Genomic DNA, 17,920 nt, shown 5'->3' with positions numbered 1-17,920 from the left:
CCCAGCAAGCCTAGAGAACCAGGCCAGCCAACATGGAGAATCCCATAAGGCACAGGGAACTGGGACCTGTGAGATTTATAGCCCTATCCTATATAAAGACACAGGAATTGAACCTGTTATAAGCAATGCTTAACACATATATTTAAACAACAAACAACCTGCCTGCATGCAAATGGGGGCAGAACAGGGGCGTATCTGCGTGGGGCCTCAGGGGCCTGGGCCCCCGCAGATTTTGCCCTGGCCCCCCCTACCGCCATCAACCCTCCCCCGTGCCCGTTCTTACTTTTGCTGGCGGGGGACCCCAACCCCCGCCAGCCGAGGTCTGCTTCCACCTGCCGCTGCCTTCAAAACTTCTTCTTCAGCCGGCGGGGGACCCCAAACCCCCGCCAGCCGCCCCGCGCTGTTTAAAATTCATCTTCGGCCTCCGTGGCCGTGCTGCTGGGATAGGCGGCGCTGTTGAAATCCACTTCGGAGTCTGACGTCGTTGTACGTTGTACGTGCTGCGACGTCAGACTCCGAAGTGGATTTCAACAGCGCCGCCTATCCCAGCAGCACGGCCACGGAGGCCGAAGATGAATTTTAAACAGCGCGGGGCGGCTGGCGGGGGTTTGGGGTCCCCCGCCGGCTGAAGAAGAAGTTGTGAAGGCAGCGGCAGGTGGAAGCAGACCTCGGCTGGCGGGGGTTGGGGTCCCCCGCCAGCAAAAGTAAGAACGGCAGCGGGGGAGGGTTGGCGGCGGGAGGGGGGTGGAGAGACTAAGTTATTGGTGGCGGTGGGGGCTCGGCGGCGGCGGGGGCGCTAAAATGTGCCCCCTCCCTCTGGCTCTGGCCCCCCCTACCGCCGGAGTCCAGATACGCCCCTGGGGCAGAACACACACTATTTTTTGGTACAGGCTTCAGCACAAGACAATACTTTCAGCAAAGCAATGCTGGACAATCTGACACCTACAATTTTTACACTTCACTGTGCTGGCTGCTCCAAGGACTAAAGGCAATCAGTACTGAGCAGTACTATGTTTGTGTCACCCACTTGTGTGCCTAGCTCAATCCTGCTTGCCAACAAAAAAAGCATTGGTGCTCACCTTTAACAGGTGTTTTCTGTGGACAACAGGATTGATTAGGCACACTATCCCTTCCACCTCTGAGAGCTGTCTAACTATGTTGAGGTTGGAAACTAACTGAAGAGCTGAGGGAACCTCTGGGCATGGAAAGGGCCATGTGCAGGGGCGTAGCCAGACACCCAATTTTGGGTGGGCCTGGACCCAAGATGGGTGGGCAGAAGAACCTCGCCCCGTCCCACAGGTGATTTGGTCTCTCCTTCTTTCGCCTACATGCCATATGGAGGGGCATAATCGAATGAAAACGTCTATCTCCATGGGCGTTTATCTCCGAGAACGGGTCCGTGAAGGGGCGGACCGAAGCGTATTTTCGAAAAACATGGACGTTTATCTTTTTTTGAGCTGGGCGTTTTTGTTTTTCAGCGATAATGGAAACCAAAAGCGCCCAGCTCAAAAACGAATAACTCCAAGACATTTATTCGTGGGAGGGGCCAGGATTCGTAGTGCACTGGTCCCCCTCACATGCCAGGACACCAACCGGGCACCCTAGGGGGCACTTTTAAAAAAAAAAAAAAAAAAAAGGTAAAACAGCTCCCAGGTGCATAGCACCCTTCCCTTGGGGGTTGAGCCCCCCAAATCCCCCTCAAAACCCACTGCCCACAAGTCTACACCATTACTATAGCCCTAAGGGGTGAAGGGGGGCACCTACATGTGGGTACAGTGGGTTTGGGGGGCGGTTTGGAGGGCTCTCATTTAACAGCACAAGTGTAACAGGTGGAAGGGGGGGATGGGCCTGGGTCCACCTGCCTGAAGTCCACTACACCCCCTAATAACTGCTCCAGTGACCTGCATACTGCTGCCAGGGAGGTGGGTATGACATTTGAGGGTGAAAATAAAAAGTTGTGAAACGGCATATTTTGTGGTGGGAGGGGGTTTGTGACCACTGGGGGAGTCAGGGGAGGTCATCCCCGATTCCCTCCAGTGGTCATCTGGTCATTTAGGGCACTTTTTGGGGCCTTATTCGTGGAAAAACTGGGTCCAGGAAAAGTGCCCTAAATTCTCGCTAAAAACGCATATATTTTTTCCATTATTGGCGAAAGGCGCCCATCTCTGATCGCCTGATAACCATGCCCCAGTTCCGCCTTCACCACGCCTTTGACACGCCCCCATCAACTTTGTCCGCATCCGCGACGGAGTGCAGTTGAAAACGTCCAAATTTGGCTTTCGATTATACCGCTTTATTCGTTTTTGTGAGATAAACGTCTATCTCCCGATTTGGGTCACAATATAGGCGTTTTTCTATTTCGATTATAAGCAGGATGGTCTCTCAAACATCTCCCCTCTCCCATATACCTTTTAAATAGCATAATTTCACCAGCAGCGAGCAGCAACTAATACAAACTGCTCATGTTGGCCCCATACCCTTCCCTCTGATGCAACTTCCTGTTTCCACATAGGCAGAAATACATCAGAGGGAAGGCTGTGGGGCCGGTGCGAGCAGTATGTATGTCACTGCAGGCGAAGATCTGCTACTTACAAGGTATGCAGGAGGGACACTTGTTGGAAGTTTTCAGCTGGTGGGGCTTGGTTGGGGATCCCTGCCAGCCACATCATAGGTATGCTGCTACTGGGTGGGCCTGAACCCAAAGTGGGTGGGCCTGGGCCCACCCAAGCCCACCCTTGGCTACGCCACTGGCCAAGTGTCCTCAGAACTTTATATTAAAGTTCTGAACTCTGGGACAGCAGTTCATCCCAGTGCTGTTGGATGATGTCACCCACTCTTGTGCCTGATCAATCCTACTGTCTATGGAAATACCTATTACAGGTGAGCAATATTGCTTTATTGTCCAGTCTTTTTCATTGTGGGCATTCTAAATTCTATGTGTGTTCTTATAGAATACACCCAGTCCACGGCTAATTTAGGCATCTGCATTTATACCAGGTTTTACTTAGCATTACTGCCCGCGACTCAATTTAGTTGGGTGAACCAGTGCTCGGCATATTCTATAAATTGTGTGGAAATTTAAGCTTATTCAGGCAGGTGGCAAGCAAGAGAGTAATCCAGATGCAGGTGAAAGTCACTAGGCAAGCGGCAGGCAGAAGAGTAATCCAGGTACAGGCAAAAGCCAGCAGGCAGGCGGCATGCAAGAGAGTAATCCAGATGCAGGTGAACGTCAGTAGGCAGGCGGCAGGCAGAAGGGTAATCCAGGTACAGGCAAAGTCAGCAACGAGGGACCAGAAGATAAGAAGCAGACTACAGAGTTAGAAACACCTACCAAAGTAGAAGCCGAAGCATGGAGTCCAGGGAGAGCTCAGCTAATAAAGTGCTGGCGTCTGACATCAGCAGGGAGAAGGTGTACAGCCATAGGACAAGAGCAGGGGAAGGAGGAATTGGAAGACCAATAGGAGAGAAGCAAGGGAAGACAGGCAGAAGAAGAGCAGACCCAGGTGGGCGGAAGCAAAGCAATCAAGGAGCCTGGAAGCCAGGCAGAGAGAGAGCAGAAACAGGTGCATGGAAGCAAAGCAATTAAGGAGCCTGCATCCACCGCTCTCTGAACAAACCCAGAAAGGACTACACACACATATGGCTCAGGCAGTGCTAGTCAAGTGTGCGTGTCGACGGGACAGCCCGAGGACGCCGCTTGCGTTGAGGTAGGGGACATGACACTGGCTCAAAGCCTGGTGTCACAAAGAAGGTTTTAGGTGCATAGGAGGATGGGGCAATACACGGAAAAACAAAATACTATATTGTAATGATGGGCTGCATCTCACTGTGGCAGGAAAAAAAGTCCTTGGGGAAGAATTTAGACAATATGCTTGTAGGCATTTAAACTAGATGGCGGGGGTGGCGTATGGAGGCAGGTCACTTCAAGTGGTCACCCCCCCCCCCCCCCCCCCCCCCCAGTTAAAGCTAAAGACAAGATGTGACAGTAGAAAAGAAAGCAATGAAAACAACAATTTTAGCAAATCACTTCTTACCAACACAGCAGGAAGTGAGACTAAGCAAAAAACTAAACAGAAGACAAAAATGCTGCTAAAATGTAGATGAGAAGCAATGACCACAAAGGCTCACAGTCTAAGCAATAAAGTTCATGACCTGCAAGCCCTGATATTAGAGGCAGACTTAGACATTGTTGCAATCACGGAGACATGGCTCAATGATTTCCATGAACGGGATGCAAACATACCAGGCTATATTCTATTTAGGAAGAATAGAGATGGTTGTAAAGGTGGAGGAGTAGCTCTGTATGTGAGAAATGATATCGAAGAAAATGAAATGGCAGGGACCTGAGGAAAGGAAGAAGTGATATGGATCACCTTAAAAAGAGATGATGGAACCTCTGTCCACATGGGTTTTATCTACAGACCTCCGACATAATCGGAGGAACTAGATAAAGATCTGATCACAGATATCCAAAAGTTGGGAAAGAAAAGAGGGGTGCTGTTGCTGGGAGAGTTCAATTTGCCAGATATAGATTGGAAAGTTCCATCTGCAGAATCGGAAAGAAATAGAAAGATCATGGATGCTTTTCAAAGTGCTCTGCTCAGACAAATGGTGATGGAACCCACGAGGGAGGAAGCTACACTGGATCTGGTGCTCACAAATGGGGAAAGTGTGTCAAATGTCCAAGTACGTGCCCACCTGGGAAGTAGTGACCATCAAAGAGTTTGGTTTGATATAACAGCTGAAGTGGAGGGCAGCCACTCAAAACTCAAAGTCCTGGATTTCAAGCATGCTGACTTTAGTAAAATGGGGGAATACCTGAGGAAGGAGCTGATGGGTTGGGAGGACATACTAGAAGTGGAAGGGCAGTGGTCCAGGATGAAAGAAGCTATAAATATGGCTACAAACCTTTATGTAAGGTGAGTAAATAAAAGCAAGAGAAAAAGGAAACCGATATGGTTCTCCAAGCAAGTGGCTGAGATAATAAAGGCTAAAGAGTGGGCGTTCATGAAATACAGAAAAACTCAAGAAGAAGAACACAGAGAGGAATACTGTATGAAACCGAAAGAAGCCAAGAGAGAGATACGTCTGGCGAAAGTGCAAGCGGAAGAACAAATGGCTAGAAATGTAAGGAGGGGCAACAAAAATTTCTTCAGGTATATTAGTGAAAGGAGAAAGACTAAAAATGGAATTGTGAGACTGAAAGATGATGTGAACCGCTATGTGGATAATGATGAAGAAAAGCAAATGTGCTAAACAAATACTTCTGTTCTGTTTTCACTGAACAAAATCCTGGAGAATGACCACAATTGAGTGGCAAAAGTACATATGAGAACAGAGCAAATATAGCACCGTTCACAGAAGAGAGTGTTTATGAACAACTTGAAAATCTAAAGGTGGACAAAGCCATGGGACCGGACAGGATCCATCCCAGGATATTGAGGGAGCTCAGACAAGTTCTGACAGGTCCTCTTAAAGATTTGTTAAATAAATCCATGGAAATGGGGGAGGTTCCATGGGATTAGAGACAGCGGATGTGGTCCCTCTTCACAAAAGTGGTGATAGGGAAGAAGCTGTAAACTATAGCCAGTAAGCCTCACTTCGGTTATTGGAAAAGTAATGGAAGCAATGCTGAAGGAAATGATAGTGAATTTCCTGGAAACCAATAAGTTGCAAGATCCGAGACAACATGGTTTTACCAAAGGTAAATCGTGCCAAACAAATCTCATTGAATTCTTTGACTGTGTGACCAGAGAATTGAATCAAGGACGTGCGATAGACACAATCTACTTAGATTTCAGGAAAGCTTTTGACACGGTTCCTCAGAGGAGGTTCTTGAATTAACTTGACAGGCTGAAGATAGAACCCAACATGGTGAACTGGATTAGGAACTGGTTGACGGCAGATGCCAGAAGGTGGTGGTTAATGGAATTCACTCAGATGAGGGAAAGCTGAGTAGTGGAGTGCCTCAGGGATCGCTGATGGGGCCAATTCTGTTCAATATATTTGTCAGTGATATTGCCAAAGGGCTAGAAGGTAAAGTTTGCCTTTTTGTGGATGATACCAAGATTTGTAACATAGTGGACACCCAGGATGAAGTGGAAAACATGAAAAAGGATCTGAGGAAGCTAGAAGAATGGTCTAACGTTTGGCAAATAAAATTCAATGCAAAGAAATGCAAAATGATGCACTTAGGGAGTAGAAATTCATGGGAGATGTATGTGTTGGGCGGTGACATTCTGATATGTTCAAGCAGGGAGAGGGATCTTGGGGTGATAGTATATGAGGATCTGAAGGTGACGAAACAGTGTGATAAGGCGGTGGCCGTAGCTAGAAGGTTGCTAGGCTGTATAGAGAGAGGTGTGACCAGCAGAAGAAAAGAGGTTTTAAAGTCCCTATGTAAGTCATTGGTGAGGCCCCACCTGAAGTATTGTGTTCAGTTTTGGAGGCCATATCTTGCTAAGGATGTAAAAAGAATTGAAGCGGTGCAAAGAAAAGCTACGGGATTTGCGTTACAAGACGTATGAGGAGAGACTTGCTGACCTGAACATGCACACCCTGGAGGAAAGGAGAAACAGGGGTTATATGATACAGACGTTCAAATATTTGAAAGGTATTAATCCGCAAATGAACCTTTTCCATAGATGGGAAGGCAGTAGAACTAGAGGACATGAAATGAGGTTGAAGGGGGACAGACTCAATAAAAATGTCAGGAAGTATTTTTTCTCAGAGAGAGAGTGGTGGATACTTGGAATGCCCTCCCGCGGGAGGTGGTGGAGATGAAAACTTTAACACAATTCAAAAATGCGTGGGATAAACATAAAGGAATCCTGTTCAGAAGGAATGGATCCTCAGAAGCTTAGCGGAGATTGTGTAGAAGCACCGGTGGTTGGGAGACGGGGCAAATGCTGGGCAGACTTCTACGATCCATGCCCCAAAAATGGAAAGGATAAATCGGTACTTGGATGTCCATCTCTCTGAGACGTCCAAATCGGTATAATTGAAACCCAATTTTGGACGTCTCTAACTGAAGTATGTCGCGAGGATATCCAAATTTCAAGGGGGTGTATCGGAGGCGTGGTGAAGGCGGTACTTGGGCGTTCCTAAGACTTGGACGTCTTTAACCCATAATCGAAAAAAGCAGAGACATCCATGACTACAACTTGGACGTTTTCACCCGGACGTGTTTTTATTACAAATAAGGCACAAAAGGTGCCCGAAATGACCAGATGACCACCGGAGGGAATCGGGGATGACCTCCTGTTACTCCCTCAGTGGTCACTAACCCCACCCACCGTCAAAAAACATCATTAAAAATATTACGTGCCAACCTCTATGCCAGCCTCAGATGTCATACTCAGGTCCATGACAGCGCATGCAGGTCCCTGGAGCAGTTTTAGTGGGTGCAGTGCACTTCAGGCAGGCGGACCCAGGCCCATCCCTCCCCCTACCTGTTATATTTGTGGAAGAAACAGCAAGCCTTCCAAAACCCACCAGAAACCCTCTGTACCCACATATAGGTACCCCCCTTCACCCGTAAGGGTTATGGCAGTGGTGTACAGTTGGGGTAGTGGGGTTTGGGGGGCTCACCACACAAGGTAATGGAGCTATGTACCTTGAAGCATTTTATGAAGTCCACTGCAGTACCTCCCTAGGGTGCCCAACTGCTGTCCTGGCATGTCAGGGGGACCAGTGCACTACAAATGCTGGCTCCTCCCACGACCAAAGGGCTTGCATTTGGACGTTTTTGACTTGGACGTCTTTGGTTTCGAAAATCGCTGAAACTCAAAGACGTCCAAATCTACGGATGTCCATGGTATTTTCGAAATGAAAGATGGACGTCCATCTTTTTTCAAAAATAATCTTTTCCCACCTCCGGATTTTGACGTTTTATAAAGACATCCAAATCCCAACTTGGACATTTCTTTCAAAAATGCCCCTCTATGTTACTATCAGGCTTATTTTCAAAAGAGAAGAGCACCCATCTTTTGACACAAATCGCAAGATGGGCGTCCTTCACACAGAGTTGCCCAAATCGGCATAATCGAAAGCCAATTTTGGGCGTCCTCAACTGCTTTCCGTCGCGGGGCAACCAAAGTTCACGGGGGAGTGTTGGAAACGTGGTGAAGGCGGGACTGGGGCGTGCCTAACACATGGGCGTCCTCAACCTATAATGGAAAAAAGAAGGGCATCCCTGACGAAAACTTGGACAACTTTACTTGGTACTTTTTTTCTTACAACCAAGCCACAAAAATGTGCCCTAAATAACCAGATGACCACCGGAGGGAATCGGGGATGACCTCCCCTTACTCCCCCCGTGGTCACTAACCCCCTCCCACCCTCAACAAAATTTTTTTAAAATATTTTTCCAGCATCTATGCCAGCCTCAAATATCATACCCAGCTCCATGACAGCTGTATGCAGGTCCCTGGAGCATTTTAGTGGGTGCAGTGCATTTCAGGCAGGTGGACCCAGGCCCATCCCCCCCCCTACCTGTTACACTTGTGGTGGTAAATGTGAGCCCTCCAAAACCGACCAGAAACCCACTATACCCACATCTAGGTGCCCCCATTCACCCATAAGTGCTATGGTAATGGTGTACAGTTGTGGGGTTTGGGGGGCTCAGCACCTAAGATAAGGGAGCTTTGTTCCTGGGAGCAATTTATGAAGTACACTGCAGTGCCCCCTAGGGTGCCTGGTTGGTGTCCTGGCATGTCAGGGGGACGGACCAGTGTACTACAAATGCTGGCTCCTCCCACGACCGAAGGGCTTGCATTTGGTCATTTCTGAGATGGGCGTCCTCGGTTTCCATTTTGGCCGAAAATCGGGGACGACCTTCTCTAAAGGTTGACCTAAATTTTGCGATTTGGGCGTCCCCGACCGTATTATCGAAACGAAAGATGGACGCCGGGACGTCCTGCGAGGTTGTCCTCAGGAAAACTTGGGAGCCCCTTACAATTATGCCCCTCCACGTCTTTATATTTGCATTTCAAATTTGTGATCCCTTGTTCTGTAATTGGTGAGGGTCTGTCTGTGTTTTGGGTATGACCAAGGTGCAATATTCTGTTTGCATATAATTTCTGTGTAGAACTCTGCAGCAGTCTCACATATTCTGTTTTAACAGTAGTATGTATATTGGTATTCTAGGGCCTCATGTAATATTTGTATTACTGCTTATTCTTAAAATAGGGTTCTTGTTGTTTAAATCATAGGAATCAGTGCTACTTTTCTATGCTATATCTGCTACATGTATATTGAGTTAGAATTTTTTCAGGTTTTGTGTTATTTCATAATGTGCCTGGTAGTGGAGAGATTTATTTTGCTATTATTGAGATGACATGAGAATCAGATTATTTATTTTTATATGGCAACTTCCATGGAGAAAATGTGCTAGTTATGATCTGCACCTGTTGGTGGGAGATAGGACTTTTTTTTTGGATGCAGAGCATGTTTACACTTAATACATAGGAACTGACATACTGTATCAGACCATAGGTCCATGAGGGTCATCTGTATAGTGTGTCACAGGTGTGAGCATCATCCATCAGGCGTGTCCCAACTGAAATAAGGTTGAGAACTACTGCTGTAGATCTACTACTACTACTACTACTTAACATTTCTAGAGCGCTACTAGGGTTACGCAGCGCTGTACAATTTAACAAAGAGAGACAGTCCCTGATCAATGGCTGAGCCCTCCTTCCCCTCCCCCCTCCCTAAGGAACTTCCCCAGTCTCAGTCATTCCAAAGAGCATAGTTCTGCCTTGTTAATCTAATTATCTAATTCACTGAGACACAGAGCCAAACCATCTAAACATCTGTTGTTGATTTGCCACATCTGGATACTGTAAGTTGCCTTGAGAAGAATATGAATCATTTTTTATTCTGTTAGGTAATACTTACATAGACAGTGTACGAAAAGCACATCCACATCATTCCTTTTAAAATCCATGTAAATCTGAATGAATTAAAATGGTGCATGTAATTAGAAGTAAAGCAATTCAAACAATTTAGATTACTGGACTTTTTTCACATGTCAGTTTACAGGATTTCTATTTTTGTGACCATGATTATATAAGCTCCACCCCAAGGGCATGATTAAAGGCACAGGCATGCTAGGCGTGTGCTAGAACCCAAATGTTTAGGTTATACTAAATCTGTGGTTTCCAAAAAGTAAGCTCAGATGTGTCATCTGATTTTTGCTCCATTAAGTAACCTACCACTCACCAGAGAGAAGGGGGCAGGACAGAGCTAGAAAGCAGTGCCTCTTTCCTGCTGCTGCCTCTGTGGTTAGAACCATATGTGGCTCCATATTTTCGTGATACTCAACAGTCCCACACAATTCTGACTACAGAAGAAAGTTGGCAGAGGAGATGGCAACAGGAGGTGTCAAGCTCTGGTCAAGGACTCCTGTCTGCTGACAGGATCAGACAGAGATGATGAACATGGTTTATGCAGGGAGTGTGAGAGATGAGGGGGGTTAAAATATATTTATATTTATATTATGATGAGGGACCCAATGTGCTTAACTAAAAGGTTAATCTTGCCCTGCCCGACATGAAATTACCTGGATTAGAGATTAGTTCTGTGATCACTGATGGAATGATTGCCCATTTTTAATTTAAGACACATGAAACAAACAATATGCAATATTCAAGTTAAAATGCAAAGCACCACAGAATAAGTCAATAGTAGGGTAACAGTCCCCTGACCCGATGGATCCTGGGTATTCACAAGATGAGAGTCAGAACCTCGGGACTCAAGAACAAAAATATATGATAACCCTGGAAAGTACTGATATCTAAAATGCCATCTGTTACAGCCTTTGGTTCATTTCCCAATCTGACATGACAAAGTAAACTCCCTTCTTTGTCTTAACTGTACAACTGTGGTCACACTGTACTAATGTACATTCATTCCTCACTGACACAACATGGGGACATTTTGAGTAGAAGTAGCCTGAATTTTGTTTTTATAGTTGTCATTCCAGTCCCAAAAGCATGACAAGTAGGTTGATGTGTATATGTGACTTTGACCTCTACCTATATTATTAGGTTCTACTTTATGAAATAATGTGAAATAATGATATCATGCTTTAAGAGCTGATGATGATGTCAGTGACACTTTCAGAATATCGGTTGAGATGCTGAGCCTGGATATTCAATGCCAGGCTGTTTCCGGTGATTGGCACTGAATATCCGGTTTATTTTTGGCCACTTCAAACTTAACCGGCCAAACCGATAGACAGCGCTGGCTGGTTAAGTTTGAACCAGCCAAAGATAGGCCTGGTATTCATGTGGCCAAATATGGCCACCAAATTTAGCCAGTGATGCACTGAAAATCGTCTGATAGCTAGTTATATCATAGAATATAACTGGCTAGCCGCTAGCTGCTGTGAATTTTCAGCAAGTCATGGCCTGCCATGTCCAACTGAAAATTTGCGGTTAGCCAGTTATGGAGCATTCAACCGGCCAGGTGCCGATTCTGGCCAGTTAAATGCTTTTGAGCATTGGGGGGATAGTTACTAAGCTATAAATTGAAGTATTTTAGTAAATCTTCATGCAATATTTCCCAGCTGCTAAATCAGGAATAGCTAACTTTTAATTTGTCACATCATCGGGATAGCGAATGCTATATACCTGTAGAAGGTATTCTCCGAGGACAGCAGGCTGATTGTTCTCACTGATGGGGTGACGTCCACGGCAGCCCCTCCAATCGGAAACTTCACTAGCAAAGTCCTTTGCTAGCCCTCGCGCGCCCGCGCGCACCGCGCATGCGCGGCCGTCTTCCCGCCCGAAACCGGCTCGAGCCGGCCAGTCCAGTATGTAGCAAGACAATACACTTCAAGGGAAGACACAACTCCAAAGGGGAGGCGGGCGGGTTTGTGAGAACAATCAGCCTGCTGTCCTCGGAGAATACCTTCTACAGGTATGTAGCATTCGCTTTCTCCGAGGACAAGCAGGCTGCTTGTTCTCACTGATGGGGTATCCCTAGCCCCCAGGCTCACTCAAAACAACAACCATGGTCAATTGGGCCTCGCAACGGCGAGGACATAACTGAGATTGACCTAAAAAATTTACCAACTAACTGAGAGAGTAGCCTGGAACAGAACAAACAGGGCCCTCGGGGGGTGGAGTTGGATCCTAAAGCCCAAACAGGTTCTGAAGAACTGACTGCCCGAACCGACTGTCGCGTCGGGTATCCTGCTGCAGGCAGTAATGAGATGTGAATGTGTGGACAGATGACCACGTCGCAGCTTTGCAAATTTCTTCAATGGAGGCTGACTTCAAGTGGGCTACCGACGCAGCCATGGCTCTAACATTATGAGCCGTGACATGACCCTCAAGAGCCAGCCCCGCCTGGGCGTAAGTGAAGGAAATGCAATCTGCTAGCCAATTGGATATGGTGCGTTTCCCTACAGCCACTCCCCTCCTATTGGGATCAAAAGAAACAAACAATTGGGCGGACTGTCTGTGGGGCTGTGTCCGCTCCAGGTAGAAGGCCAATGCTCTCTTGCAGTCCAATGTGTGCAGCTGACGTTCAGCAGGGCAGGAATGAGGACGGGGAAAGAATGTTGGCAAGACAATTGACTGGTTCAGATGGAACTCCGACACGACCTTTGGCAAGAACTTAGGGTGAGTGCGGAGGACTACTCTGTTGTGATGAAATTTGGTGTAAGGGGCCTGGGCTACCAGGGCCTGAAGCTCACTGACTCTACGAGCCGAAGTAACTGCCACCAAGAAAATGACCTTCCAGGTCAAGTACTTCGGATGGCAGGAATTCAGTGGCTCGAAAGGAGGTTTCATCAGCTGGGTGAGAACGACATTGAGATCCCATGACACTGTAGGAGGCTTGACAGGGGGCTTTGACAAAAGCAAACCTCTCATGAAGCGAACAACTAAAGGCTGTCCTGAGATCGGCTTACCTTCCACTTGGTAATGGTATGCACTGATTGCACTAAGGTGAACCCTTACGGAGTTGGTCTTCAGACCAGACTCGGACAAGTGCAGAAGGTATTCAAGCAGGGTCTGTGTAGGACAAGAGCGAGGTTCTAGGGCCTTGCTGTCACACCAGACGGCAAACCTCCTCCAATGAAAGAAGTAACTTCTCTTAGTGGAGTCTTTCCTGGAAGCAAGCAAGATGCGGGAGACACCCTCTGGCAGACCCAAAGAGGCAAAGTCTACGCCCTCAACATCCAGGCCGTGAGAGCCAGGGACTGGAGGTTGGGATGCAGAAGAGCCCCTTCGTCCTGCGTGATGAGGGTCGGAAAACACTCCAATCTCCACGGTTCTTCGGAGGATAACTCCAGAAGAAGAGGGAACCAGATCTGACGCGGCCAAAAGGGAGCAATCAGAATCATGGTGCCTCGGTCTTGCTTGAGTTTCAACAAAGTCTTCCCCACCAGAGGAATGGGAGGATAAGCATACAGCAGACCTTCCCCCAATCCAGGAGGAAGGCATCCGACGCCAGTCTGCCGTGGGCCTGAAGCCTGGAACAGAACTGAGGGACCTTGTGGTTCACTTGAGATGCGAAGAGATCCACCAGGGGGGTGCCCCACGCCTGGAAGAACTGTCGCACCACACGGGAATTGAGCGACCACTCGTGAGGTTGCATAATCCTGCTCAACCTGTCGGCCAGACTGTTGTTTACGCCTGCCAGATATGTGGCTTGGAGCACCATGCCTTGACGGCGAGCCCAGAGCCACATGCTGACGGCTTCCTGACACAGGGGGCGAGATCCGGTGCCCCCCTGCTTGTTGACATAGTACATGGCAACCTGATTGTCTGTCTGAATTTGGATAATTTGGTGGGACAGCCGATCTCTGAAAGCCTTCAGAGCGTTCCAGATCGCTCGCAACTCCAGAAGATTGATCTGTAGATCGCTTTCTTGGAGGGACCACCTTCCTTGGGTGTGAAGCCCATCGACATGAGCTCCCCATCCCAGGAGAGACGCATCCGTGGTCAGCACTTTTTGTGGCTGAGGAATTTGGAAGGGACGTCCCAGAGTCAAATTGGAGCAAATCGTCCACCAATACAGGGATTCGAGAAAACTCGTGGACAGGTGGATCACGTCCTCTAGACCCCCGGCGGCCTGATACCACTGGGAGGCTAGGGTCCATTGAGCAGATCTCATGTGAAGGCGGGCCATGGGAGTCACATGAACTGTGGAGGCCATGTGGCCCAGCAATCTCAACATCTGCCGAGCTGTGATCTGCTGGGACGCTCGCACCCGCGAGACGAGGGACAACAAGTTGTTGGCCCTCGCCTCTGGGAGATAGGCGCGAGCCGTCCGAGAATCCAGCAGGGCTCCGATGAATTCGAGTTTCTGCACTGGGAGAAGATGGGACTTTGGGTAATTTATCACAAACCCCAGTAGCTCCAGGAGGCGAATAGTCATCTGCATGGACTGCAGGGCTCCTGCCTCGGATGTGTTCTTCACCAGCCAATCGTCGAGATATGGGAACACGTGCACCCCCAGCCTGCGAAGCGCCGCTGCTACCACAGCTAGGCACTTTGTGAACACCCTGGGCGCAGAGGCGAGCCCAAAGGGTAGCACACAGTACTGGAAGTGGCGTGTGCCCAGCTGAAATCGCAGATACTGTCTGTGAGCTGGCAGTATCGGGATGTGTGTGTAGGCATCCTTCAAGTCCAGAGAGCATAGCCAATCGTTTTGCTGAATCATGGGGAGAAGGGTGCCCAGGGAAAGCATCCTGAACTTTTCTTTTACGAGATATTTGTTCAGGGCCCTTAGGTCTAGGATGGGACGCATCCCCCCTGTTTTCTTTTCCACAAGGAAGTACCTGGAATAGAATCCCAGCCCTTCTTGCCCGGATGGCACGGGCTCGACCGCATTGGCGCTGAGAAGGGCGGAGAGTTCCTCTGCAAGTACCTGCTTGTGCTGGAAGCTGTAAGACTGAGCCCCCGGTGGACAATTTGGAGGTTTTGAGGCCAAATTGAGGGTGTATCCTTGCCGGACTATTTGGAGAACCCACTGATCGGAGGTTATGAGAGGCCACCTTTGGTGAAAAGCTTTCAACCTCCCTCCGACAGGCAGGTCGCCCGGCACTGACACTTGGATGTCGGCTATGCTCTGCTGGAGCCAGTCAAAAGCTCGCCCCTTGCTTTTGCTGGGGAGCCGCGGGGCCTTGCTGAGTCGCACGCTGCTGACGAGAGCGAGCGCGCTGGGGCTTAGCCTGGGCCGCAGGCTGTCGGGAAGGAGGATTGTACCTACGCTTGCCAGAAGTATAGGGAACAGTCTTCCTTCCCCCGAAAAATCGTCTACCTGTAGAGGTAGAAGCTGAAGGCTGCCGGCGGGCGAACTTGTCGAATGCGGTGTCCCGCTGGTGGAGAGACTCTACCACCTGTTCGACTTTTTCGCCAAAAATGTTATCCGCACGGCAAGGCGAGTCCGCGATCCGCTGCTGGATTCTATTCTCCAGGTCGGCGGCACGCAGCCATGAGAGCCTGCGCATCACCACACCTTCAGCAGCGGCCCTGGACGCAACATCAAAAGTGTCATAAACTCCTCTGGCCAGGAATTTTCTGCACGCCTTCAGCTGCCTGACCACCTCCTGAAAAGGCTTGGCTTGCTCAGGGGGAAGAGCATCAACCAAGCCCGCCAACTGCCGCACATTGTTCCGCATGTGTATGCTCGTGTAGAGCTGGTAAGACTGGATCTTGGACACGAGCATAGAGGAATGGTAGGCCTTCCTCCCAAAGGAGTCTAAGGTTCTAGCGTCCTTGCCCGGGGGCGCCGAAGCATGTTCCCTAGAACTCTTAGCCTTCTTTAGGGCCAAATCCACAACTCCAGAGTCATGAGGCAACTGAGTGCGCATCAGCTCTGGGTCCCCATGGATCCGGTACTGGGACTCGATCTTCTTGGGAATGTGGGGATTAGTTAACGGCTTGGTCCAGTTCGCAAGCAATGTCTTCTTCAGGACATGGTGCAAGGGAACAGTGGACGCTTCCTTAGGTGGAGAAGGATAGTCCAGGAGCTCAAACATTTCAGCCCTGGGCTCGTCCTCCACAACCACCGGGAAGGGGATGGCCGTAGACATCTCCCGGACAAAGGAGGCAAAAGACAGACTCTCGGGAGGAGAAAGCTGTCTCTCAGGAGAGGGAGTGGGATCAGACGGAAGACCCTCAGACTCCTCGTCAGAGAAATATCTGGGATCTTCCTCTTCCTCCCACGAGGCCTCACCCTCGGTGTCAGACACAAGTTCACGGACCTGTGTCTGCAACCTCGCCCTGCTCGACTCCGTGGAACCCCGTCCACGATGGGGGCGTCGAGAGGTAGACTCCCTCGCCCGCATCGGCGAAGCTCCCTCCGCCGACGTAGTCGGGGAGCCTTCCTGGGAGGTGGCCGCGGTCGGCACCGCACGCGGTAACGACGTCGGGGACCTCAACCTGGGCGATGGGCCAGCCGGCGCCACGCTCGACGGTACCGGTGGCGCAAGCACCGCCGGTACCGGAGGGGTAGGGCGCAACAGCTCTCCCAGAATCTCTGGGAGAACGGCCCGGAGGCTCTCGTTTAGAGTGGCTGCAGAGAAAGGCTGAGAGGTCGATGCAGGCGTCGACGTCAGTACCTGTTCCGGGCGTGGAGGCTGTTCCGGGCTGTCCAGAGCGGAGCGCATCGACACCTCCTGAACAGAGGGTGAGCGGTCCTCTCGGTGCCGATGCCTGCTGGGTGCCGAATCCCTCGGCGACCCAGAGCTCTTGGTGCCGACACGGGGAGGAGACCGGTGTCGATGCTTCTTCGATTTCTTCCGAAGCATGTCACCGGAGCTCCCCGGCACCGACGAGGAGGACGTCGAATCCATCCGTCGCTTCCTCGGGGCCGAGACTGAAGAAGGTCGATCTCGGGGGGGCTGTACCGCAGGAGCCCTCAGGGTAGGAGGAGACCCACCCGAGGGCTCACCGCCACCAGCAGGGGAATGGACAGCCCTCACCTGCACTCCACCCGATGCACCACCGTCCGACGACATCCGCAGACGAGGTCCTGGTACCACCGACGTCGATGCAGCTATCCGATGTCTCGGCGCCGATGCAGAGGCCCGATGCCTCGATGCACTCGATGCAGGGGCGGCCGAGAAAGATGGTCTGGACGCTGACGACGTCGATGCACTCGAAGATCCCGGTGCCGATGCTGACGAAGAGCCCGAGAACAACACGTTCCACTGGGCTAGTCTCGCTACCTGAGTCCGCCTTTGAAGCAGGGAACACAGACTGCAGTTCTGAGGGTGGTGCTCGGCCCCCAGACACTGAAGACACGACGAGTGTCGATCAGTGAGCGAGATAACCCGGGCGCACTGGGTGCACTTCTTGAAGCCGCTGGAAGGCTTCGATGTCATGGGCGGAAAAATCACGCCGGCGAAATCAAAAGCCGAAATGGCGAAATTTGAAGCACCAAAATTTAGAGGGAGAAAAAATCTCGACCGAGGCCGAAAAGAGGCCTACCCCGACGACGAAAGAAAACTTACCGGGGCAAAAAGCTGGAAGTACGGGGAGGATTTACACGAAACCCAGCGGGGGGTTTCCGGAGCACTTCCCGACTAAGACAAAGCTTTCCCGAAGGAAAAAAACACGCTCAAAACAAATTGGACGCGCGAGGTCGACTTTCCGGGGCTCGACACGGCGAAAACACGACCGTACCGAGTGCGGACAAAAGAAGACTGGCCGGCTCGAGCCGGTTTCGGGCGGGAAGACGGCCGCGCATGCGCGGTGCACGCGGGCGCGCGAGGGCTAGCAAAGGACTTTGCTAGTGAAGTTTCCGATTGGAGGGGCTGCCGTGGACGTCACCCCATCAGTGAGAACAAGCAGCCTGCTTGTCCTCGGAGAAGACATGTTACATTGATAGAGAGCCCCCATTCCCTAGCAAAAAAATGTCCCAACTCTCGTCTACCCCTGTCCATCCCAAGTCCCCA

The 17,920-nt window shown here is 50.0% G+C and overlaps 1 protein-coding gene across 1 annotated transcript in view; it reads right to left on the bottom strand.

The window, feature by feature from the left end:
• The window catches only part of SLC26A7 (solute carrier family 26 member 7), a 251,360-nt gene that overhangs the window by 9,250 nt on the left and 224,190 nt on the right, over positions 1 to 17,920 (bottom strand). The window contains exon 16 of the mRNA XM_030216448.1: positions 9,901 to 9,955. Coding sequence (XP_030072308.1) covers positions 9,901 to 9,955 — 55 coding nt within the window. The remainder of the gene's footprint in view (positions 1 to 9,900; positions 9,956 to 17,920) is intronic.

This window comes from Microcaecilia unicolor, chromosome 1 (assembly GCF_901765095.1).
Source record: "Microcaecilia unicolor chromosome 1, aMicUni1.1, whole genome shotgun sequence".
Lineage (NCBI taxonomy): Eukaryota > Metazoa > Chordata > Amphibia > Gymnophiona > Siphonopidae > Microcaecilia > Microcaecilia unicolor.
This window is presented reverse-complemented; position numbering and strand designations above follow the sequence as displayed.